This window comes from Dermacentor albipictus, chromosome 1, assembly GCF_038994185.2.
Source record: "Dermacentor albipictus isolate Rhodes 1998 colony chromosome 1, USDA_Dalb.pri_finalv2, whole genome shotgun sequence".
Lineage (NCBI taxonomy): Eukaryota > Metazoa > Arthropoda > Arachnida > Ixodida > Ixodidae > Dermacentor > Dermacentor albipictus.
Window position 1 is genome coordinate 8,865,655 of NC_091821.1, and position 27,029 is coordinate 8,892,683.

General features: G+C 45.4%; 1 protein-coding gene across 1 annotated transcript in view; it reads left to right on the forward strand.

Moving 5' to 3' along the window:
- The window catches only part of LOC135897362 (nose resistant to fluoxetine protein 6-like), a 133,881-nt gene that overhangs the window by 47,968 nt on the left and 58,884 nt on the right, over positions 1 to 27,029 (forward strand). Inside the window, exon 8 of the mRNA XM_070538891.1 lies at positions 2,029 to 2,115. Within this exon, the coding sequence (XP_070394992.1) occupies positions 2,029 to 2,115 (87 nt within the window). The remainder of the gene's footprint in view (positions 1 to 2,028; positions 2,116 to 27,029) is intronic.

A 27,029-nucleotide genomic window follows, 5' to 3' on the forward strand; every position in this document is an offset into this window, starting at 1 on the left:
GTCCTATTGCTATCTGTTGCCTACACATAGCGGCGCTGAAACAACGATGCAATGATTAGCTAGGCAATTTTTTTATATATATGGCACTTCCCACGTCGCAAACTGCCGTTGCCGCGGCAGCTTGCGCAACAGTAATCTACCGGAAAACGTATGCGGGGACCACTACGTGCTTCGCATTGTTAATAGGAGTGCCTTATCATCAATTATGTGGTTTGGATGCTTGTTTAGTGCTTTATCTTTATAGACGCGAATGCTGTGCTGTTTGTCGTATGCTTGATACCAAAGAATGTATGCACTTTTCGATGTAGTCAAGGAAGGTGTTTTTTTTTTCTTTTTTTTTTAGTGAGGGCGACGCCGCCAGAAATCCCGACCAACTAGACGCTAACAGCTTCGCTGTAAAAAAGACCTGCGGCATACTTTCTTAGCCTCAATGTATTGCGAGGTTTGGGACGTTAACAGTCATATAGGCGCAGGGGATATAAGGAACACGCAATAAAAGGCGTCGTAGCTGGGTACAGTGCCAGATCTGAAACTTTATAAATCATATAAGGAACGTTGAACAAAATAAATCCGTCATATAAGGAACTCTTAGAGCCATATATGGTGCCGTTGTGATCCAGGTCTGGGGTTCGTGGTTCGGAGTGGGTCGTGGCTGTGAGGCTCACTTGCATGCGCCACCGAGTGCCAAAAACGTTGTAGCTGGCCTGTGCTATACAGGGCTTCGTTCTAGATTGGCTAAGCGTACCCACGCCGTCGTCCTTATCTATAGCCGAGAGGTGCTAGTTGGTTGGGGGTGAGATCGGGAGGTTTAAGGAGAAGAGAAACTCGTATATTTTACATATTTCCTCAATTGGTTGCAGATATGGGAGCACGGTTTATGTCCGAGAGCTTCAACCGTCTCAGCTCACTACATGTCTAAGCAAACTACATCAGCGCCCATAAAGTACCAAAGGTGTCCTCTTTTAAAACAATTCTTTTCCCTATAGTTAACTAGACGAGGGCATTTGATGGCGGCATTTGGCCTAATAATATTGGTTGAACTCTTCTCAAAGAGTTCAACCAATATGGTCGCACTACCTTGCTGGACTCCGTCTATGATGTCCAACCTTCGAACTCACCTAAGAAACAATGACGAGACGATCTGGAAACTGGTCCACGCTGTTTCCACGGAAGTCGTCGACACTGGCTCATGGCTGTCCATGACGGCCAGCTCGTCAGAATCATGAGGCTGGCCTTCACAGTAGTTACCGCGTACACGGAGGGCAGCGGTTGATGTCGCCTCGAAGGGAGCGCCTTGTTTGCCCGTCTAAGTCAACAACGGGCCCAGTCGCCAACCCGGCGGGCACTGGTGAAGGGGTTGTCTTGTATGAAGCACTCAAAGAAGGCGCATCGCCGTTTTGGGACGCAACAGACTTATCCGCCGCCTGGAAATACGACCTGAGGGTGACCAGCTGTCATGTTACCCGAAGCCTTGCTGTTCATTCCCGACGTCATCTCCTCACCAACAGACAACTCTTGGAGATAGCTGCCGACAACGGCGTGGTTTCGTTTAGCCAGCTTAGTGCGACGTCCCGGTATAGCACAGGTCAGGCACCATGTTTTAGGCGCCCCGGCGACGTAGGCAAGCTACCATCAATGCTTCGCGAAAGTGCAGTGTTGGCCAATGGAATGCTGACTTAAAGAATGGCGACTGATGGCAGCTGCATCTGGCCTGTTTGTTCGCAGAATTTCTCACAAATTCAGGCATCTTCTAAACACTGTATCGTAATATAATGTACCAAGCGCAGTTTTAATTCGAGCGAGCCGGATTTTAAAGTAGATTCCTTGGATGAAATTCCCGATTCTTGCTGCCTATTGCCAAACTTGCAGTGGCGCTCATTTGGGCAATCCGCTACAGCCGAGATTAATATGCCGACTGTGCATAGTGTCTTGATTAGAAAAATAGAAAACATTTGCTTGATTTGAGAATTGTGCTGGGTTTTATTAACCTTATACCCCGCACTCACCTAACCCCGCCCCTTGCTGCAGTGGATTTATCCTAGCTGCAGTGGTATGCAAGCAAAAAAGGACTGGACTCGTCATATTCCTGTTTGCTGTAATTCGAAGATTGATCAGGTAAGTTTGCCATAGAAGGAAGTGCGCCTGTATAAATAGGAACACAGAGCTGCACCGTAGCCTGTTCATTTTCATTTATGTGACACGTATTTGCATATCCTTCAATTCAAAGTTAATTCCTGACTGGGCACTATCATATGCTTATTGTACTCATTAATAAACTATCACTTCACTGGCAAACGTCGGTGTTTTTCTTTTCTGACACTGTATAGCAGCTGTGACCTGATAATTTGTGCGATAAACACCAATGCGATTGAAAATTTAATATTTTCAATAAAAACCGCTATAATTAGTGACATCAGGGGGCATGTAAAGCTTGCAATGCTGAAGTCAGCCGATACTCAAATAAAAGCGCTTTGCTAAAAACTTTGTGCCTAGCACGAGCATTGAGAAATAGGGACTCAAAAATCCGCCATGAGATGGATTCATGTTCCATTTATTGTTTTTCTTTTTCGTGCATTTTTTACGCAGTGCGCTGACATAGTTATTGAAACAGCATTGCGTTTTTTTACCTTTTGTAAAAGGTGGTAGTATCGGAATATCAAGTGAACAACTCTTCACCACTTACCGGCTTCATGAGCCTTCAAATAATGGCTACATTAAATTGGTAAAATTGTTTTCATTACTGGACAAGAGTGTGGATCCGAGCTAGTTGGTACACAGCTTCATTTTTCTTAAGGCCGGTCAAGCGCGCAAAGACAGGGACGGCAATAAGAAGACAGAAGAGGTGCTACTTCCTACTAATTTTATTTGCATGAACCCCCGTATTCCATATTGAGATACAGAGGTTCCATATTGTCCCATATTGGGAAAGCTTTCGTAATGCTAATACAACCCCTAATAATTATGCACGGAATATGGGAGTGAAGTCCGGAAATCGAAGAAAGTAAGGCTATTGAAAAGATTCAGGGATCCTCACTCCTGCTTTCTCATTGCACGCAGAAACTTCAGTAGCTATTATAATGTCATGGGCTATAGCTGGTGATTGGGATCGTGTAAGACATAAATTAAATGTCAGCTTGCAAATAGTACCGTATTATTTGGAAATATGCCATCGTACTCAATTTCGAGGTCTGGTAACGCATCATTTGAATGGCAAATTGACTTATGGACACATTCAATTGTTGTAACTGCGCTTGCAGAAGTCTCATATAAGGGCTGTGTAATCTCGACCACGATACTTAAAACAAAAACTCATATGGTTCAGTGATAAATATATATTGCGTACGTCTTCTTAAAAGGTCATAACTTTTTTTTAAATTCTGAACCATAAGCATGCGGAATCTGCAATCAAGGGTGGCTATATGAGCTTCCTGATATAAAACAGTGTTGGCAACGAATCTACGCAGCCCGAGGCATAAGCACAGAGCTTCCCTCTCTAAAAGTATCAGAGGTTTAATTTTGTTGGCAGGACGACATAAAATAAGACGCAGCCGAGTTCTAATATGCGCCCAACATATATTTTATACATCATCAGGGAAAACAGGCAGGCGTGAGATGGCAATTCAATATGGTGAGAAAAACGAGAACAAGGTGAAAGCGGGGAGCCAACGTTTCGACAAGTTGACTTTTCTTTTTCAAGGCGACATATGCTTTCCTCGCCACAGTATATATAAGTAGGGTTCTTCTAAAGGGGAGATAAGGTGGGTGGGTGTGGAAAGCGAAGGCGTGTTAGCGGCGAGGGTGTAGAATTGAGAATAAAGACTGATGTGCACAAGGCCGGTGACAGGGACGTCTGTCGATCACGTGTCAACGCCCGTGTGTCAGCCGGCGTGTTAACTGCGTGCACAGCAGCCCTCTACTACCTGTTTCGCTGGTGGTCGTGGGCTATCGCGTCTCTACAAGAGATAATAGAAAGAGCGGCAGAAACCGGTGCTCGTGAAAAAGAAATATATAATGGAAAATACTGAAATGAAATAAATAAATAAATAAATATTAGGGGAAAAACGGGAAGGAAAGAAAAACACTAAGCAACCAAACTAAGTGTTGTTGCCTATAGCTTGAAATTTAGCATAGCGACTAGATTCTGAAGCTCCCTTTTAAACGTTTTTGTCTATTGGTTGCGATGTCTTGAACTTATAAATAAGGTATGGTTCTCTGTATTTTATTTCTCGTTCTGAACGGAAGTTAGACTGTAAGATGTAGAGTTTATAGGTTCATCAAAGTTATGACCTGGTTTTTTGAAATGCTCGGCGATGGTTTTGGGGAGCTTTCTATCTGTGTCCGCGTGATGTCCGTTTAATCTAACGTTCATCGATTGTCCCGTTTCACCTACATATTGTTTCTTACAGAAGAAACATGCAATCAAGTTTTGACTTCGTGTGCTTTGATTGACCTAGTGACGAGTTTGACACGAAGTCAAAATTAGCATTACTTGTATGAGTTTGGATGTGATTTATATGCTTGAATGTTCCTTCTGTAAGAAACAATTTATCGGTGAAACGGGACAATCAGTGAACGTTAGATTAAACGGACATCGCGCGGACACAGCTAAAAGTGCCCCAAAGCCATCGCCGAGCATTTCAACCAACCAGATCATAACTTTGATGAACTTGAACTCTACATCTTACAGCCAAATTTGCGTTCTGAACGAGACAGAAAATACAGAGAATTATACCTTATGAATAAGTTCAAGACATTGCAACCAATAGTCATAAACGTTTCAAAGGGAGCTTGAGAATCTATTCGCTGTGCTAAATTTCAAGCTATACACAACCACACTTGGTTCGGTTACATAGTGCGTTTTTTTCCAGTTTCCGTCTTTTTTTTCTTTTATTTTTTTATTCATTCCATTTCAGTATTTCTCTTTAGGTATTTCTTTTTCACGAGCACCGGTTTCTGCCGCTCTTTCTATTATCTCTTTCAGAGACGCGATAGTCCAGGACCACTAGCGAAACATGTAATAGAGGGGTGCTGTGCACGCCGTTTACACGTCGGCTAACACACGTCCGTTGACACGTGATTGACAGACGGCCATGTCACCGGCCTTGTGCACAGCACTCCTTTATTCTCAATTGTACACCCTCGCCGCTAACACACCTTCGCTCGTTGCCGCACCCACCCACCTTACGCCGTCTCCCCTTCAGAAGAACACTCCCTGTATATACTGTGGCCAGGAAAGCATATGTGGCCGTGAAAAATTGTGAATAAAACCGCTACAGAGACGGGACAGAAGGAAACGACCCCCCCCCCCCCCACCCCCCAACACAGGGTGGTACTTGCAACTGAATTGTTGTGGAATTGTCCTGGCTTTTATAGAGGACGGCACGCGTAACCGACAACCAATAGTGACCAGAATGAAGTAGAGACCAACAAAGTAATTTAAGATAGCAGAATCTCCTCGGAACATTGAAAACAACCGCATACACGTGGAAGTGAAAAGGCTGAAAGTGAGCAAGACAAAAGAAATGAATAACACGAAAACGTGAGCAACACAAAGGAAATTAATAACACATGAAAGAGATAACAACCCAAGATCAGAAACATGAAAGGGGACGAAACCACTCGCGGAAATGATGGCACAAAAGACAATACATAGCAGGATATAACTAATCATTTACGTGGCAAGAAACCCCAATTCTTTTTTCAAGACAGAAACTGAACGGGAACTAACGCATTTGTCCGGTTGGGAAAGTAAAATAGCCACTGCCTCTACAATCTCTCTTTCAAGCTGCCCCTTCCTTCTTCCTATAACCTGTGTATGGCTGAACTGAGGGGGAGAAAAGAGAAAAGCAGAAGGCAGGGAGGTTGACCGGCTGAACTGAGGAAGGCACAACTACGACAGTGAACTGGCAGATTTGAACCCCCCGCCTCATCAATGGAAAGCGCATGCTCTCGTAAACGATCATTAAGGCATCTACCAGCCTGTGAGATACATAAACGCTCACAACTGAGCGGGATCTTATATACGACACCTGTTGTGCATGCGGCACGCTCGTTCATTTCTAGATGCTTCTTACCACACGTGCCTTGTTCCGAATTGCCCTTTCCCACCATTTTGCACAGTTCGGTATGTTTGCAAGCAGCAAAATGATGGGAAAGGGCAATTCGGAAGAATGCACGTGTGGTAAGAAGCATCTAGAAATGAACGAGCGTGTCGCATGCACAACAGGTGTCGTATACAGGGTGTCCCACATAACTTGAGCGAAGAATTTAAAAATGAAAGGCACGTCGGAAGCGAATTAAACCGAACGCATACTATTTGCAATAGCCTATAGTAACTCACATAATTTTTCCATATACCTCAATAATTAACAAGTTTAATTACCCAACCTTTTAATTATCGTCTGAGGACCCCAAGTATGATAGGCAAAATTGCAGAGCACCTTCAGAAACCACCGATCGAGTTATTTCCTGTACAATACGCCTCACGTGGTCCTTTTTTTCTGGCTTGCAAAGAAAGCCCGCGAAATATAAAAAAGCCACATGACGGGGCGTTTGCGCAGTGCCCATGGTATCGTGCTGCTCTCAAGCGTGCGTTCGGGAAATAGGTCGGCTGCATCGTAACTGGCGACGAGGAAGCGGGAGGGCGTTCTTTATCTCACCGGGAGCGTTCGGCCAGCAGCACGCATTTACGCCGTCATCCGAAGGGAGCCGACCTTGTTCACCGAATGCACGCTTGAGAGCAGCACGATACCTCAGCGCAAGCGCTCCGTCACGTGGCTTTTCTTCATATTTCGCGGGCTTTCTTTGCAAGCCGGAAATAAGAACTGCGTGAGACGTATCGTAAAGGAAACAACTCGACCGATGATTTCTGAAGGTGCTCTACAAACCTGCTTATCATACGTGGGTTCCTCAGTCAATAATTAAAGGTTGGGTAATTAAAGTTAAGTAGTGAGTTTTGGGGAAAACAAAAAAATTTCGGAGTTACTATAGGCTATTGCGTAAAGTATGCGTTCGGTTCAATTCGCTTCCGACTTCCCTTTCATTCTTAAATTATTGGCTCAAAGAGCACCACGTATCAATTCCACTTTCTAGAAGTGACGCAGCGCAGAAGCTCCGCCTGCTTGCTCGGCACTGCACCACGACGCAATGGAATGAGCAACATTTAAGAAATACTCGAATGTACTCCCTTAATCCAACATTAAGTATCCCAGCGCCATCACGGCTTCGCCGTGGAGATGCCACGCTTTTGTATCGACTGTGGTTGGGCGTTGCCTTCACCAAAGCATATGCATTCCGCATAGGGATGACCGACACCGCAACCTGTGACCACTGCGGCCATGACTTATCAATTGACCATATTTTGTGCGCCTGCCCGTAGTACAGTCCACAGAGGGAATGCGTTCGCCACGAACTTGACCAACTGAAAAGAAAAAAAGAATTCTACAACACCGAAGGGACCTAACGTCACAGAAGAAGGCCGTGCAAGCGCTATTGCGCTTTCTGCGATCTACCGGCCTTCGCGAACGTCTTTCACTGGAACGCCTTTTGTGCGTGTGTGTCTCCATGTCTGCGTGTGTTTTTTTGTTTTTTTAGCGTTTTCCTCTCTGTAATCTTTCTAATGCCTATCTCCCATCCCCAGTGTAAGGGCAGCAAACCGGAGTCTGATATCTGGTTAACCCCACTGCCTTTCCTCTTCATATATATATATATATCTCTTGGCTCAAGTTCTTCACCGAGCATATGAATTAGCACATACCTCGAAATCATCTGAGCATCAGTAAAAATGTATCATCGCAAACTCAATGTAGGCGTATGCTATAGACCCGTTTCTTCCTCTTCCTGTTTTTTTAAATAAACTGCATGATGTCCTTAATACGGTTTACACATGGTTTCTTACGTCACGCTTCATACTTTTAGAGGATTTCAACTACGCTAACATAATATGAAATACGAATTCTCCTACTTTAACTCCGTAATCAACCGAATCACAAGAATTTTTGGCTATGTGTTCTGCCTTTTCGTTAACCCGAATTGTTTCCGAGCCAACCAGATTATCCGCTATTGCACCGCACAGATTTGACTTAATTCTAACAACGACCCCTGATCTTCTCTCTGACGTTATTTGCTATCCTGGAATTAGTGACCACTTACTGCTAAACTTCCACATCGAAACAACCGCGCCCAAAACGCTCAAAGCAATGCAAAACTATTCTCGACTACAATGGAGCAAACTCTGACGCAATCAATACTGAACTTCATGCATTCATAGATGTCTTCTTGCATAACTTCGACAATAACTCGGTACAATCTAATTGGGACACATTTCATACTGGTTACTATTGGTTGTAGGGTTACACGTGCCATCCTCTATAAAAGCCATGCTGCTTTTCAATAAAAATTCAATTGCAAGTACCGCCCTGTGTTGACGTCTCCCTTCATCCCCTGTCTGTAACGGTTTTATTCACAATGTCTCACCAACAGGCCTACAACTTTACTCTGCTAAAGCCTTGAAAAGGACGTCGAAACTTGTCGGAACGTTGGCTCCAGCTTTCACTTTGTTCTCGTTTTGCTGATCCTGCGGAGCATGGCTAAGGCACGTTCTGTCTTTGTTTTAATATGTTCAATGTGACTGCCTCACGTGAGCTTGCCATCGCAAATTTATTTTATTTATTTATTCGGTATACCTACATCGCCTGCACGGCATTATCGTAGGTTATCGTATCGTACCAAAGTACTTGACTGCGTCAACTTGAGGAAGGATTTCTTGGCGGTATTGTAGAACTATATGCACATGTGGAGACTAGTACAACAGTTCTGATAAGATATATATAACGACATGCATAACCCCTATAGCCATGTATCCAGCATTTCTATGTAATTCTGGAACGACTGGTATAGTGAGTTGCGGATGTAAAAAATGCGATATCGTCTGCATAAACACAAACATGTAGTTCCGGAGACAAGGGAATAGTACTTTGCAAAATGTTAAATAATCTAGGGGGACAAACAGCACCCTCTGGTACACCTCTTGTCTGCTTGTGTTTAGACGTCGAAATACCGTATTGATAACAATAAAACTCTCTAGCTCTCATAAATTCATTGATCCAAGTGGTTGTATACTTCGGGAAATTCGTAGACTGAAGCTTATCGAATAGAATACAATATTCTACAAAGTCGTAGCTTTCTACATCTAGCGTCACCAAAGCTACGTGCTCTCGTTTGCGAAGAGAAAGTTTGATGTGGCTCTCTAGACCTACATGGGTGCACCATATGGAGTGCCTGGGAAAAATTCCATTTTAACAAGGACTGAGAAGTGTATTATTCTGCATAAAATGTGTTATAGGGCTGTGCACAATCCTTGCTATTAATTTGTCGACAATGTAAGAGAAATTGTCTTATGTTATCAATGTCAAGTCCAGCTGCTTTTTTTCTTCAACAGTGGGATAATTTTAGCTACTCTCCACTCTCTTGGCACCCATGAATTTTTTAGAGAAAACTTCACTATATTTGGTAGGTCCTGAGGCGAATAATCAGACAAAACTTTTAGCATTCGCGTTGTAATGTCATTTGGACCTGGGGCTGACGCCGATAAGGATCTAATAATGCCCGCAAGCTCTGTCGCTGTTACTTCTACGAAGTAGTCTCCCGATGGAGGTTTCGGTAGTCATATTGACATTTTATACGTGGAACGTCGGGCAAGTCCTTGCGCAATTTTCCGAAGGCACTCTTATAATTATTTTGTTGATAGCATGCCAGAGTCGATATTCACGGGCAGATGTATAAGTTCTTGCGATTGAAGTAATCTCAACAGGGCGTTTTTATTGCTAGACTTCGAAAGATATGTGTAGCGCATTGAATCATAATCGATCTTAGCTTTTGAGACTGTTCGCTTAAATGTTGTGGATATATATGTATAATCAGTCCAACGAACAGGGCATTGGTTATATAAAAGTGTTTTCCATGCCACTTCTTCACGTGTAAAGTCTCGTTCGCACTCAGAATTCCACCAGGGACTATATGATGCACCCTTAGTAGATGGTACAAAAAATTGAGCCTTTTTTTATTGTTTTAGAGTTGAACAGAGACTCATTGCTTTAATATTCCTCTCCATGCCATCCTGAGCGCTTAAAGCCTATTTTAATGTATTTTTAATATTTGCATAATTAACAAAAGTGCACACATGACTATCTAAACTATTTAACGGGTTAACCAGTTCAAAAATTATAGGGAAGTCATCACTGTTGGTACTCCAGTCAACATTCTTCCAGGAGGGGACCGAAATGTTCGAGGTAGCAAACGTAATATCTAGGGCAGATCGCGACTGACCCGGAGCGAAAGTATGTGCTCTCGAATTTAAACAAGAGAAATAGTTTGGTAAAACCCAATCCCACAAGAGTTTGCCACAAGTGTCCGTTCCGAAACCCCGCGATACATGATGATGATTAAAATCACCCACTAGTATAACGTTCTTCTTACTGCAAGCAATAGAGGTATCGAGATAACGGGTATCTTGCACTCCAGCGGAGAAATACGTGTTAATTATAAAATAAGGCGTGCAACCAGGAAATGTTATATCCAATGCTAACAGTTCATAATCTGGGGACATTATCTAGTATGCTATAGTAGCTTTATGGCAGATCTTTGCTGATACAAACAGAAAACTAAACCACCGCCTCGGGATAGGCGATCCAATCGAAAACATCGGACATTTTTGAGACGAAAAGTCTGACCGGCAGCAAGCCAAGTTTCCTGTAAAATAACAATATATGGAAAATATGTCGAAGCAAGTTATAATAAATCTGTTTCAGCGGAAAGTATTTAACGATAGTTCCACTGAATTACTGTTAAATATCCTATGATGAATAAATCCGAGCAGCAGAGACTGCTTGGTCTAAATCGCTCTCTTTAAGGATGTCCTTAGTCGGAATCTCTCTCACGTAATTTTTCGCCTTGGAGTTGGCGGGAGAGCTAGACTTTTGCTCTGTCGGGGACTTTGTTCGTTTAAGAGATCGGAGGTCCATTTGTACATCTTTATTTTCCATCCAATCTGTGTCGTAGAGACAGATGTGGTCAACCTTTTCAGAAGTGGATGGCGTTGATAAATTGTTATTATTGAATGGCTGCGCCACTTCACTTGGTGGATTCCGCGGTAGACTCGGTACCTGATACTCAATGTTGGCTTTACTAGTAAGTTGAAACCACGGAGCTATCTGTGAAAACATCACCTGAACATGGGAGGCGGTGAGATTTTTCACAATGCGCGCTATTGCTTTTTCCAACTTATTTATACGGAAGCTGCAGCAGCCTGAGAGATTGAATGTTCCATACACGATGTTTGACGGGCTGTTATATCAGCATACCCTTGAGTCTTGGAGGAGGAGGAGGAGGAGGAGGAGGAGGAGGAGGAGGAGGAGGAGGAGGAGGAGGAGGAGGAGGAGGGAAATAGATAAGTAGAAGGCAGGGAGGTTAACCAGAATAACGTCTGGTTGGCTACCCTACACCGGGGGAACGGGAAAGGGGAAACAAAGATAACAGGGAGAGAGAGAGAGGAGGGAAGGAAAAAAGGAAATTGCGGTGAATTCGCTGACGTGTGTGGTCCTACAGAAATTGCATTAATAGTCACAGATAGTCGCAGAAGCCCGTCGTTCTTAAGAAACACAAAAGCCCCTTCACCGCTTTATGGGCCGACGGGCGATGGGGGCGGTGTTCCAGCAGCACATGCACAGAAAGCGGTCGATTGTCCAGTTTTTGGAAAGCTTTGGCAAGTACTTGTCTCTCTGGGGTGTATCGGGGACAGTGTCACAGCAGGTGGTCGATGTTTTCTTCGATGCCACAGACCTCGCATGCTGCACTGCCAGTCATTCCAATTAATGTAGAGTATGCCTTTGTGAAGGAAACTCCTAACCAAAGGCGACAGAGAAGCGTAGCTTCACGTCGAAGAAGTCCGATTGAGGTCGGAGTTGCAGGGAAGGGCTTAGTCGATGCAGTCGTGTAAGTCGTAAGTTTGGCGAGTTCCACTCGGTCAGTGTGAGACTGCGTGCCAGGTGTCAAAGCTGCCTTGCGGCGTCTGTCCTCGAAAGCGGAATTGGAACGCTGTGCTCTTCTTGATGTGCTGTGCGAGAAGCGTTATCGGCGGAATCATTGCCACTGATTCCACAATGGCCAGGTACCCATTGAAAAACGACCTCGTGACCTTTTTGTTGGGCGTGATGGTAAAGTTTCGCGATTTCGTATGTCAATTGGTCATGGCATCCGTGTTGGAAAACTGACTGCGTGCACTGTAATCTCGGTTTTGAATCACAGAACACAGCCCATTTTCTAGGTCTTTCACAATCAATGAATTCCAGTGTTTGACGCAGGGCCGTTAGTTCTGCCGCCGTTGAGGTCGTGACATGCGATGTCTTGAACCGCAGTGTCATTCCTCGCGTTGGTATAACCACGGCACCACCAGAACTGCACGACGTAGTCTATCCATCGGTATAGATGTGCACGTGGTTGTTGTACTTCTCATGCAAAAGAAGTAAGCTCAGCTGTTTTAGAGCAGGGGCCGGTATATCTGTCTTCTGTAGTCCTGGAATCATTATCTCAACATGTGGACGGCTCAAACACCACGGAGGAAACGCTGGCTTGGCCGCAGGTGCGTACCCTGATGTAAACGACGCACGATGTGCACTGACAATGCCGCTAAATGTCGAGCAGGGCCTTGCAGCAGTGAGGCTCGCCAAGTGGTGGGAAGGGGTCCTAGCATAACGCCTGAGATGCATACGCATTGTCTCAACGGTAATGTGCGTCTTGATTGGGTAATCCTGCGCAAGGGCAATGGTTTCAGCCGTTGATGCACTGCGTGTTAAGCCAAGACATATGTTAAGGGCTTGGGCTTGAATACTCTGTATCGTACGCAGGTTAGACTTGCAGGTGTTGGATATTGCAGGCAGGCTGTATCACAGGAATCCAACGAACAACGCCATGTACAGCTGTAACATAGCGTGTACAGATACTCCCCAACTTTTTCCTGCAAGGAACCTGAACAGGTGACAAATAGCAGCAGTCAGCCGCTTTTTCACGTAATTCACGTGCGGAGTCCAAGATAGGTCTCTGTCAATTACGACTCACAAGAACCTGTGACTTCTGCTGTATGGTATAAGTTGGCCGTTAATAGATACGCCGTATAAAGCAGACATTCGTTTCCTCGTGAATGCCAACACTGCGCACTTCCAGCATGAAATTTCAAGTCCTTGTTCACGAAGGTAGCAAGATATCATTGTGGCTGCCTTCTGAAGCTAAGCGCGAAGCTGAAGTCGTGTCACACCTGATGCCCAAATGCAGATGGCGTCCGCATAGATGGAAAGTCGTACGGTGCTTGGCAGGTTGTCAACTAATCCACAGAGGGTGAGACCCTTGTGTCTTGATCTGAATTTCTTCAATGGTCTCGCGGCAAGAGTATCGACGTCTATCAATTAATTCAAAGATTTGCGCTTGTTTTGACCTTGCAGAGCAGTTAGGCTCATTTGGAGGCTGAATAGCACTGCAAGGGCAGTAGGACTCATTACGCGAAAAGCAGTCATTTGGATTATGGCCTTCTCTAAAAATACGGCATCCTGTGTTGGACCTGCAACCTTTTATGGAGTGCCCAAACCACCAACATTTTACACACTGAAGCACACGTGGTGATGAGGTTCAACTCGGTATATCAGTGGCCATCCCTTGATTTCAGATCGACGGTTAATTCCAGCAAATGAAGCAATGACTGTTTCTGTGCACATGCGCTCATTCTCAACGACACGACTGCAAAGATACACAAAAATCGCGCCTTCTGCTGAAAGCATTCGTAAAATTTCTGCTGGAGTTAGATTTATGTCGACATCGCTGACTAGGCATTTAGTACATGCAAGGTGCTGAGGAATGAGACTGCTCACCGGATGCGTCGCAAAAACATCGCACTTCAGTAAATCTTGAACGCAAGCCTGGCCTGACGAACAACAAAGAATGCCCCCTCGACCAAACTGTCGAACTTCACTGATTTGTTGGAAAGTGGCCGAGGACATCCGGAGTTGATTTGGATTGCCTTGGGATTCGTCATGCGAATCACTACGGTACGTTGCTCGTCCCACTGAGTAAGAAAAGCTTCACCGGCAAATCAGGGGGAGGAATAGAAGCTGACCAGGAAGGAGCCTCCTGGCCTGGCGATGAGAGAGGCATTGTAGATAAGTAGAAAATTATTATAAAAAGGTAAGAGATATTGGAACAAAAGGTCAAGATTAATTAGGTAAAAAACAAAAAACAAAAGAAAACCCGCCAGCTATTTGACCAGAACCAGCGTTCCAAGCGGAGCGGAGCAAGAGTCTAACGAGCAGCCACGAGCAGCTTCGTGAGAGCTCAGAGTTTTGTGAGCCTTATGTTTTAGCCACTTCGTTCTCGTTGAAGCCACCCTCTTACGTGAGGGACGGAAGGTTTTTTTCTCGTTGAGTAAGCATAGAACTGCTCATGCATTTAAAATAGAGGTATTATTGGAGAGGAAATAATAAGGAAAGATAGCTCAGATGAGCAAAATACTCCACTACAGTAGATGTTTGTATATCTTAAACCTGTGCCAAAATTACAATGTAAATCTTCAACACATTCGGCCAAAAGATTTGCGTCATTTTGTCTCAGATATAGCGAAAGGGTGGTGCTTTTTGTTTGAAATGTGCGACATGATATTATGTACATAGCTTGGTTTTTTGAAACTGTTCATTTGTGCAAAAATTGCCTTTGTATGTGCATTCTGATATTCATTTTTGTCTGTGCTCATATGCTTGTACTATTTGCCTTTTTTTTCGAAAAATCATGTATTTGTATCGGGGAGGCGAGAGCCCGTCAAGCTGGAAATCTAGCTTTTTCTCTCTGCCTCCCAAATCCTTGGGATGGAAAATAAAGGCATCATCATCATCATCATCATCATCTGAAGAGCTAACGCAGGCTAGTTGACTATGTGTCGTCGCCCCCTTTAAACATAAATTCCAATAGAAATCATCATCTTTCTCGGGTAACGTGATGTAAAAGCTAGCTGCGCACAAACGAAGAACTGCGTTAAGATTTTCTCTTGGAGCGCAGCTCTTAGGCGCCCGTTCCTGCTACGAAGTTCGGCATTGGCTTCTGTGTAACCGAGCGAATGTGCATAGTGAAGGATGAAAGAGTGAACGCGTAGCGCAGGAGGAAGGAAAAAAAAACGCGATAGCGAAGAGAGCGCAAGGAGGAGGGCATGTTGAAAGCGTGAAAAGAAAAGCGTAGTGCGGCGACGATACCTGCGAGATGGCGCCATAGTAGCGCGCGTCGTCTGGGAGGTCTGTGTGCGGCGGCTGCTGTGAATCACGCCCGTGCGTCTCCCAAGCGCTGCCTCTCGCTATCTCCGCATTGGCGAGGCAGTCGCTCCACATTTCGCTCCGTTTGCAGCGTGCCGCACGAGATAGATTGTCTGCGCCAGCCAATATACCGCGAAATGAAAACACGCATAGAGCTGCGCTCAAATTTAGTACTAGGGAGTATCGCAATCGTCGGTTATCTTTTTTTTCGCCGCAAGTTCGCCAGCGAGATGTCTGCTTTCTCTAATGCAGCAATTAACGTAATTCATCGCTGCCGCCACCCTGCGCGCACAAGTAGTGGCCCAACAGGTCTTGCAGTGTATTGTGAGCGCGTTGCCACAGCATTTTCACGAAAGGTTGATAAGCCATATGATTACTGATAAACGTGAGCTGAGGACGTATTTCGTAATGATTTATTTCATTTTCCATACCTATCATTTGTAGTGTCATTAGCCCGATCTTTGCTATAACAGCGGCTGCGCTTCTTCTGAGCCAGCGACAAAACGAGATAGGAATGTAAAATGAAATAGATACTATACAAATTGGTCCCAGGAGGCAAAAGGATGACTACGCATGTGGATCAGTTAATCGCAGCAGTGGTTAAACCACTTGAATTCTCGGGTTTTAGGTGTCAAAACCACGATTTGGTTATGAGGCATGCCGTAGTGGAACTCCGCATTAATTTTGGCCACCAGCGGACCATCATGAAGGCACGAGACTTGGGCGTTCTTGCATTGCGCTCCAATCCAAACGTTGCCGCCACGACCGGGGTTTCATCCCACGACCTCATGCTTAGCAGCGCATCACCATAGCCGCTAAGCCACCGTGGCTGGAGGTTAGACCACTTATGCCGATCGCATACAGGCTCTCTAAGATGCATTTTTCCTCCACGTGTCACAAGCCACTGCCTCCACCCTCACATTTCGTGTAGGCGTAAAAGTAGACGCGGTACACAACCTCCGACTAGAGAGACTAAGGGCCCGTACATGGTCGCTCCGCCCGTCCGTTCCGCCCTCGTCCGGTCGCGAGCGGAAGCCCGAAAGGCGGAAGGTGTCGCAAAATTCGATGCACGCTCAATCCGCACGAGCGGAACGCACGCGCACTCCTATTGGGCGACGCGGTCTGTTGACAGCTGGCAACCGTTCGGCGGAGCAAAGGTGTTCAAGGTTGGCAACGACCTTTGACAGCAGACGACACTGGCATATTTTTGCAGATGTGATTTCAATTTTCCGCGTTCCGGTGAAAATGCGACTCTAGGCTGCCACATTCTGTTCTGCAGCCATATGTGCTGCATTGGCACCGTCATCCTTCTTCGAAACATTGCACAGTCGTCTTATCTGCGCCACCTTTTACAGATGTATTGCAATCGCACCACGTCGCAGCACGCGACGTATTATCGGATGATTACTTTCAGTGCGCGCTGCCTTGGCTGGTTGAACAAAACCTCTCTAATTATCCAACGTGCTGCGTTCTGCGTCACGCGAAACTTATAGTGTCGCCGGAAGCGCGGTTTCTGTAGTGCTAGTGACAGCTAGCAAGAATACGGAACACACGCACATCTGTCGCGGAATGCATTTGCGTAGGTCGCCAAGACGCACCTTTTGACCACTGAGCACGCGTGTGAGGCTCCGAGTACAGCTTGCTGATACGCTTGCTCGTGCTTTTTTTTTTCACTCTGCCAATTTAAGAGAGTGAAGCAGTTGGATGCATGGAATGCCTTTTCCTTAAGTTATTTGCTCAGCGATGACTGAAGCTCTCACCGTGTGCAAAAAAAAAGTTATGCATAAGTGGTTAACTTCATGCAGCAAGGAATTGAAGGTTAAGCAGTGAATGTACAATTCATTATGAGTGGCTTAAAGCAATATGTATGCATAGCAGTGACCTTCTGCAGATATATGCATACTCATGAGATATGTTTCCAAGGGGAGTACTTATTTGAAAGCATATAGTTTACATTGCTGACAAGAAAACTTATTTTGAGTGAAATCAAACAATTGCATTCTTTCTTGCCAGCCTGGCTACCCAATATGTTGCCACCTTACTACTTAACATACCTAATTTAACATTTCAACAATGTACAAACATACCAAAGCACACAAAATTAAGCACTACCTTGACAGGCATGCTCCCTCTCTCACCCATGGCACCAAACAAGGATGTTCGACTTGAGATTGTTTGATACTGTCGGCATCATACATGCGTGTTCTATTTTGATTGCTCTACATATAAAAAATAGGCTCTAATCAGGTTATATGAGTTAGTTGGGCATGAGCTGCATGTTGTTTATGTATTTATGAAGTAACAACCTTGCTAGCTCATGCACAGCCATATTTTAGGAAAATGAAAAATGCATAGCATAACACAAACAGCTGGCCAGTGCCTGTATTTATTTGAAAGCAAACCGACATTATCAAGTGTAGCTTAGCAGTGAGTTCAGTGACCTCTTGTGGTGTGAAAAGGTTGATGTAGCTAGTAGTTTTGTGTTTGTCTTTATTACTTAGTTGCTGTTTTAACATGCACATGACAACGAAATGAAGGTGCGTAGGGCAGAAGACAGGGCCACACAAAAAGCGAGGAAACATTCATTGTCATTTTTTTATTTCCATAACAAACCAGCGAATAGGTCCTTAGGTTCAGTTTTGTGAATGATGCACAAGGTGTTCTGCGTAAAACTGAAAGATTGTAGTGCTCTATTACCTATTCACTATTTGGGTAGCCAAATGAACGATACTCCCATTAGCACTGTGAGAGCACAGAAATTTGCAGTCAAGAGGCCGTAGTGGCTCAGCCTCTGTGCCAAATGTAAAATTGTTCCAAAAGAAAACATGCATACTGGTGAATTGGGTATACATTCACATCTACTATTCAAATCCACACATCACAAGTAATCTTTCATTCCTTGGCACATTTCTCACCATTGTACAGACTTTGTTTCAGCGCTCTGTGTGTGCAGTAATATAACTTGGTAAATCAAAGCTGCGGTTATTCAGTACACTGAAAGCAACTTTGCGTGTGGGTTAGACAATATAATGCTCCTACATATGGGTCAGCTTAGTATTATCAGCCGCTTTGTTTACTAGTTCACTGTTACGCCTGAACTATACGGTGCCACTGGACAATGCTGTATCCCTGCAGGCACGCTAGAACAGCTTGGATATGCACAAACAACCCTTTACATCGCACTTAAATTAAGGTGGTGAAGATTTGCTGTCACAATGTGCTCGTCAGCATAACTGCCGAGCATTCAAAAAAGTGTTTGAAATGTAAGGGTGGATGCTCAGGTTTGCAGGTGTGACGTTTTACATTTATAGTGCAGGGACACACCAATGAACAGGAAGGATACCACACAAATCCTCGTGTTGTGACCTCGCAGTCACAATGCAAGTAGTTTTCAGTGGTTTTTAGCTATAAACATGTGAAGCAATCTGTAAATTCAAAACTGTATGAAGTAAACTGAGACACCATGAAAAGCAACATAACCCTAAGGTGTACACATTTTTTTGTCACATCAGCTCTTTGCAGTGCAGGTCAAATATGTATACAAGCTATTTGTAAGAAGTAGGAAGCCTATCCAATATAAACAAGAAACTTACAGGCAAGGTAATCACAACAAACCAGCTGAGACGGTGGTACTATTCTACTTGTTTTCGTTTGTGATAGCACAAGTGTTCCCACTTGTGCTCAATGCGCACTCAATGCGAAAATGACAGCGACTGTTGGCAGCTTGCATGCAAACACACATTCATGTGGTGGCATTGTTTATTTTGGTTACCTGGCCCAGGCAAGTAATGCGAATAGGAGAACAATTATCAAACATCATTAGCTTAGTAAGGCCCAAAATACCCAGTCAGGTAACTATTAATAGCAGTAGTCGAGGGCATGCTTGAAAGGCACCATTAGCAGTCTGCACGTCAAAGCACAGTCAAGTCGTCGCCACTGTTGGTGAAACGGCAGCACTCAATGCGAAAATGACAGCCACTGTTGGCAGCTTGCATGCAAACACACAATCATGTGGTGGCATTATTTATTTTGGTTACCTGGCCAAGGCAAGTAATGCGAATAGGAGAACAATTATCAAACATCATTCGCTTAGTTAGGCCCAAAATACTCAGTCGGGTAACTATTAACAGCAGTAGTCGAGGGCACGCTTGAAAGGCACCATTAGCAGTCTGCACGTCAAAGCGCAGTCAAGTCATCGCCACTGTTGGTGAAATGGCAGCAGTCAACGCAAAAATGACAGCCACTGTTGGCAGCTTGCATGCAAACACACATTCATGTGGTGGCATTGTTTATTTTGGTTACCTGGCCAAGGCAAGTAATGCGAATAGGAGAACAATTATCAAACATCATTCGCTTAGTTAGGCCCAAAATACTCAGTCGGGTAACTATTAATAGCAGTAGTCGAGTACACGCTTGAAAGGCACCATTAGCAGTCTGCACGTCAAAGCGCAGTCAAGTCGTCGCCACTGTTGGTGAAACGGCAGCACTCAATGCGAAAATGACAGCCACTGTTGGCAGCTTGCATGCAAACACACATTCATGTGGTGGCATTGTTTATTTTGGTTACCTGGCCAAGGCAAGTAATGCGAAGAGGAGAACAATTACCAAACATCATTAGCTTAGTTAGGCCCAAAATACTCAGTCGGGTAACTATTAATAGCAGTAGTCGAGGGCACGCTTGAAAGGCACCATTAGCAGTCTGCACGTCAAAGCGCAGTCAAGTCGTCGCCACTATTGGTGAAACGGCAGCACTCAATGCGAAAATGACAGCCGCTGTTGGCAGCTTGCATGCAAACACACATTCATGTGGTGGCATTGTTTATTTTGGTTACCTGGCCCAGGCAAGTAATGCGAAGAGGAGAACAATTATCAAACATCATTAGCTTAGTTAGGCCCAAAATACTCAGTCGGGTAACTATTAATAGCAGTAGTCGAGTACACGCTTGAAAGGCACCATTAGCAGTCTGCACGTCAAAGCGCAGTCAAGTCGTCGCCACTGTTGGTGAAACGGCAGCACTCAATGCGAAAATGACAGCCACTGTTGGCAGCTTGCATGCAAACACACATTCATGTGGTGGCATTGTTTATTTTGGTTACCTGGCCAAGGCAAGTAATGCGAAGAGGAGAACAATTACCAAACATCACTAGCTTAGTTAGGCCCAAAATACTCAGTCGGGTAACTATTAATAGCAGTAGTCGAGGGCACGCTTGAAAGGCACCATTAGCAGTCTGCACGTCAAAGCGCAGTCAAGTCGTCGCCACTATTGGTGAAACGGCAGCACTCAATGCGAAAATGACAGCCGCTGTTGGCAGCTTGCATGCAAACACACATTCATGTGGTGGCATTGTTTATTTTGGTTACCTGGCCCAGGCAAGTAATGCGAAGAGGAGAACAATTATCAAACATCATTAGCTTAGTTAGGCCCAAAATACTCAGTCGGGTAACTATTAATAGCAGTAGTCGAGGGCACGCTTGAAAGGCACCATTAGCAGTCTGCACGTCAAAGCGCAGTCAAGTCGTCGCCACTATTGGTGAAACGGCAGCACTCAATGCGAAAATGACAGCCGCTGTTGGCAGCTTGCATGCAAACACACATTCATGTGGTGGCATTGTTTATTTTGGTTACCTGGCCCAGGCAAGTAATGCGAAGAGGAGAACAATTATCAAACATCATTAGCTTAGTTAGGCCCAAAATACTCAATCGGGTAACTATTAATAGCAGTAGTCGAGGGCACGCTTGAAAGGCACCATTAGCAGTCTGCACGTCAAAGCGCAGTCAAGTCGTCGCCACTATTGGTGAAACAGCAGCACTCAATGCGAAAATGACAGCCGCTGTTGGCAGCTTGCATGCAAACACACATTCATGTGGTTGCATTGTTTATTTTGGTTACCTGGCCCAGGCAAGTAATGCGAATAGGAGAACAATTATCAAACATCATTAGCTTAGTTAGGCCCAAAATACTCAGTCGGGCAACTATTAATAGCAGTAGTCGAGGGCACGCTTGAAATGCACCATTAGCAGTCTGCACGTCAAATCACAGTCATGTCGCAGCCATTGTTGTATTTGTTTATCTGATGGCAAGTAACACCAATGTAAGCACAATTATTCACCCTGAATAGCTTTGCTAGCATTGTTTGTACTAAAAAATTCTGAGTGAAGTTGAATGTGTTTTATTGAGGCAATCATTTAATTCACAAGCCAACGGCATAGCGATCGACGGCCAGGTTCAAACAATGACATTTGTGAAGTAATAAATGGTGAAAGTTGCAAAAGCTATCAGTGCACTGCTTTGCTGGGCTCCATTTACTGAAAAATGTCTTTGCAACGACGAAAGCATCAGACAGGAAATGACACCCCACTGCACAATGTTATTCGTGTTGAAATTTTTTGCCATCATATGTGATGGACAGCGAAACCATCCGTTTACTAAGACTGATTGCATGAAAAATGCAACAGCATAGCAAGGTGTAGTTTCACAATATGGCACCCTTTCATGTGCACTTCTGGCGAGCTGCCACATGCACTGATGCATAAACATGAACAGAGGTAAGAGGCTAAGTTGCTGTGCAGCCCCCATGACGCTTTTAAGAAAATCTATCTCTAAACCTTTCTGTTTTCATAGGCGATCAAAATCTGTTTTGAGCAAGTTGGTTAATCACACTGCAGCAACAACACAAGAAGCAAGGACAGAAAACACAGCGAGCAGGCAGATTGAGAAGACGAGGTAGACCAGTGAGAAAGGTTTTAATGAGATGGAAGAGGCCAGCCCTGCCGTGTACATGAGTTAGTGCTTTGAATGAGATTGGTTAAGGAAAATGTGTAATGACTTTGCGGAAAGAAAACTAGTAAAAGCAAATGCTAATATAATATCAAAGGACAGAAATAATGGTAAGCGCACGCACGCATGGAAGCAGGCACGTATTCACACACAAATGCGAGAACTAAGAAAAACTCCAACGTAAAGAAATGTGGGAAATAGAAAAAAAATTGACAAACGCAAGAAAACATACATTTACAAACAGACGCGGGTCGAGGTATTATAGGAGCGGGTTCACAAGCTGCTGTGCTTACCTTCTCATATGTTTTCCCTTTTTAACCGTTCTCTTAACACTGTCTTGGGAATTTTTAGTTGCATTCATGACATTAGTGCTCTCAGGCGCGTCCACATTTCACGACAGCGCTGAACGTCTTGACGTATGCAATTATAATGTTGTTCCCTAATTTCCCCCCACCGATAGAAGCATCTTTAACCGTGCAGTAACAACTTTTGAAACAAACGATAGATGTACGAAGCAGAAAAGGCCGGTGTGATAGGGCTTCTCTATCGGGCTACTACATAAGAAACGCAATCGGCAACACTTATGCTCAGCTCACTTCTGAGCACACGAACATCGCGTAGTACGACCACTTCTACACCCAGTAACGCTGCAACACATCGCACATATATATCACGATTTGTAGCTCGCAAACGCACTTCATAACAGCAAGAGCACAGCTCGAACGTCGCGGTCACCACGGCGCATCGCAGCCGGCAAAACGGCTCGTACACAGTATAGCACACGCAGAATGGAAGCGATAACTAGGCGATAAAAACTTATCGCTACTGATCGTATCGTTACTTCTGAAAGTTGCGAAGGGTTGGCGTTCACCACTCCGCGGCAACGATCCGCATACACAGAGCAGAAACCAAACGTGTACGGTGGGTGCGCCAATCGGACGCTACTTATTTCGCCACGCCTTGAACGTGTGTGCTGCTCAGAATGCACGTGTATGTGATGGAGTTCACGTCTGCGACGCACACGCGAAGCATGGCACAAGAAATCACGAAGTCTACAGCTTCAAATATTTCTTCCGACGCGCTCGTAAACACAACACACACTTCCTGCGCTCCGTCTGTTTCTGTTGGCGATCGCACGCACTGATGAGGTCTGGAAGCGTACACCGGCTTGCTTCTTCCGATGACTATCTCCGTGGGTGCCACATATCTCTGGTAAAAATCACAAACAGGAGAAAAAAATAGACTGTTTCTGACGCGGCTGTAGCCTAGGCCTTGCGTCCCTGCTTCGCTCCGCTTCGAGCACGCGCCATGTTTGCTGTGACGACAGCCAAACTATCCGCCTCGGACCAGCCAATGGGAGACGAGCAGGCGGCCGGACGGGAAACTTGCGTCCGCTCTTCGCTCGCCAGTAGAGAGCTATCCGCACGCGACCGGACGAGGGCGGAACGGACGTGCGGAGCGACCATGTACGGGCCCTAAGATGGAGCGTGTTGTGCGCACAGAGCGCCGAGCGGTGTGTAGCGAACGTCTGTCACTGTCATTTGACCTCCGTTTTTGTGAAAACCATTTACCTCACCTGGCCTCCACGTGGGAGTCATTGCGCCTGCTCCTTCTTGGGAAGTGAGGTGGCTGCCCGACAGGGGCGCCAGCACTGCCACTCGGCAAACCTGTTTTACTGCGGAATGAAGCCAGGCTACTCTTCCTTCTCAACCTGTCCAAACATGCGTTACTTGCTTCCGCTAAACCGAGCTCCCGACATGTGCATGCATGAATCGGTTAAAACAGCGGAGTGCGGTGCGCAGCTGTAGCGATAGAGGGCACGCGTGGCCGCCGACTGGTAGTGTCCCTTTATATGCTCCCGTCGACAGCTTGCGGGAGTTTTGAACAGCTGAGTCAGATGAGTTTCAAGCAGCGTCAGGCGTAACCCGAGTTCGGCCTATTCGGTGTAAAATGATGAGTAAATATTGATTGTCAAACCATGCAATGTTCCTTATATTTATTCGAAGCAACCAAATTTTTGCTTTGTTAAAAGATATTTTAGATGACTGTGTTTCTATGAGCACTTCAAGGGGGAATTGTGGACACTTTTTTTCTGCCGCGTTTTCCCGAGCTGTGCCACCGGCTTGCGGATGCGACGGAAATTATGTAATCACCTGATATAGCGGCATTTGGCTTGCTTTTGGCCCTATTGGTCGCCGTTTCTAACCCCTTTATCCCATTCGCGTGAAGCGATTGATGTTTCTAACCACTGTTGTGACTTTGGGGTGAAGGACGGAAGACGGACTCGTTCCGTAGACATGGATGATAGACATGGATGGACAAGACGTAGATAATGGATGATAGCGTACAGGTAGCAGTATATAGGAGCGCATCAGACCAACTGGGCGGCTGCAAGCGACTCTCTCTTCTCGAAATGGGCCGGTTCTCCCTTAAATCCCTTCGGCGACGCCTCGATGGCAGGAACCGGACTGGGCGAGTTCTCGTCGGCCGGACCCAGGCGGGGCAGGGTGATGACCTGCCCGTGTCGAATTCTTGATTCGTCGCGGAGAAGTGGGAGCTCTCGTCGCCTCGTGGTAGCCACGTGGTGCATTTAGTGTGTCAGCTTCCGTCACCTCGTGGTCGTCACTTGGTGCTCGTAGTATTGCACAACACCCTTTTACCCCTCGGCGGCAAAGTTTGGGCTTTACCTGGGCGGCCTTTCTGAGGTCGGTTCCCGGTATCGAACGATTAAGGACTAGCCTATGGTCGCACAACACAGGCAGCTCGGGATGCTTCTGATCATGATGATGATGATTACTTATTGGCCTCCCCTTTGAAACGGGGCGGTAAGAAATAGTCACCTAGCCCACTTGAGTTACTCAGGTATGCTATACATCTTTTTTTTTTCATTCTCGCATTTATGTGCACATATCTTGAATATGTTTATCTTCCTCAAAACTTGCGTGTCTACATTTTAAGGAAACCTAAGCCTGTAACGGATCCGGTCGTGTCAAACTGCTCCCTTTTTTTTTTCATCAATACTCCAAAAGCCCCTTGCTGATCTCGACTGCTGACCGGTTGGTGCTTCCGTCCACTTTAACTCTAAGTGCTCTGCAAGTGAAGGGTGGCGCCATCTGTCACCGCTACTAAAATCGCCGAAACACGTCACGCGGTGACAGATGGCGCCATCCTTTTGTTGCAGATATAATCCTATTGATACTATCTTTTCAGTCAATATTCACTTGACCCTGCCTTGGATTAGCGTTTCTTCATGCAGCATAAGCGTGCATATATGCGTCCCTCGTCCGTGCATCAAGACTCGGAGGCGTCTAATTGGTCTTACCAATATTTCATGAATCCTTAGCGCATCCTACATGCATAGGCTTCTCGTGGCTAAACTTTATGCTTCAGTGATGTTTGTGACAACCTCTTGTGCCTCCGTGAGCAGCGACGGCTGCATCGAAGGCAAAGAATTCAACGGAGCGCTCTAGCTTGCACCAGCACACAAAGCGTGCGGCCGATAATCCAGCGGGGCCTTCCATAAGAGCAATTGTGCTACAACCAGGATAGTGGCTCAAACTGTGCAGGCTGACTACCACGCCGATAATACACATTTCAATGTCATATAGTTGCAAACCTATTTGTGACTACTTTCACTGTTCGTATGTAACCCAGTGGTTGGGCGTTTCGACGCGATCAGGCGCCTCGCGCTCTTATTACTTTCCTAAGAGAAACTAAGGTTCACGTTTGTAGCCTATTTCTGTTTACGGTGACGGGACCTCAAACACTATTTTTCTATTTAGACATTCTTTAGTGACGTGACCTGCACTGACCTACTGTGTGGGACCTGTACTGTGTGTTATGCTTAATTCTTTGAGATTTGTCATCTTTCTCTTTCTTTTCTCTTCTCTTCCCATCTTCCATTTCTATGTTTCTGTCTCCTCCTCTCTGAAGAGCAAGCAGGCGTTTGGCCCTTTCGGGTGGCAGTTGCCAGCCTCCTCCTGCTTTCCCTTTCGTGTCTACTGTATAAATGTTTTCGAAACAAATGATAATAATCTCAACCAGCGGCAGCCGCCTCTGCAGTAATCTTCCTTGGTTCTAAAATCAAATTAATTCTGGGGTTTTACGTGCCAAAACCACGATCTTGTTATCAGGCACGCCGTAGTGGGGGACTCCGGAAATGGGGACCGCCTGAGGTTCTTTATCGTGCACATAAATATAAGTATACAAAGCTGCAGCTTTTGCTGCTACGCACCAAACATTCCAAAAGCCCCAATGTCGTAAACGGTGCCTTGGTCAACATGCTTGGTCGGAATATGTGAAGAACGAGTTGCCGAGGCAAACAAGCTTCTGCGTGGTCTCACTCTGCGAGTGTATGCAAAAGCTTCGCTAACACCGATTCATACAGTGCGTGCGACCTGCATGATTTTCCCATGGAAAGTCACCTCCGCCAACATTATCGAAAGTAAATTTTCAGTGAGCGACACTGTGTCTGCGCTATTTCTACACATCCGTCGTGGCAAACGTTATTGCCGACGGTAAGCCGCACGACTTCCTCGCCTTGTTGTCTCCTCCGTTCTCCTCGGAGAAAGCTGCACAGGCGCCGGTTCTGCACGTTCGCTTCTCTGATTGGCCCATACACTTCGTACCTTTCACTGCACTGCACGTTCATTTTGAGACGGACAATAACATTAAAAGGTGGAAAATTCGGCTGCTGAGCACGAGGTCGCGGGATCGAATCCCGGCCACGGTGGTTGCATTTCGATGGGGGCGAAACGCGAAAACACCCGTGTACTAAGATTTATGTGCACATTAAAGAACCCCAGGTGGTCAAAATTTCCGGAGTCCTCCACTATGGCGTGCCTCATAATCAGCAAGTGATTTTGGCACGTAAAATCTCATCATTTAATGTTTAAACGTGGAAAATAG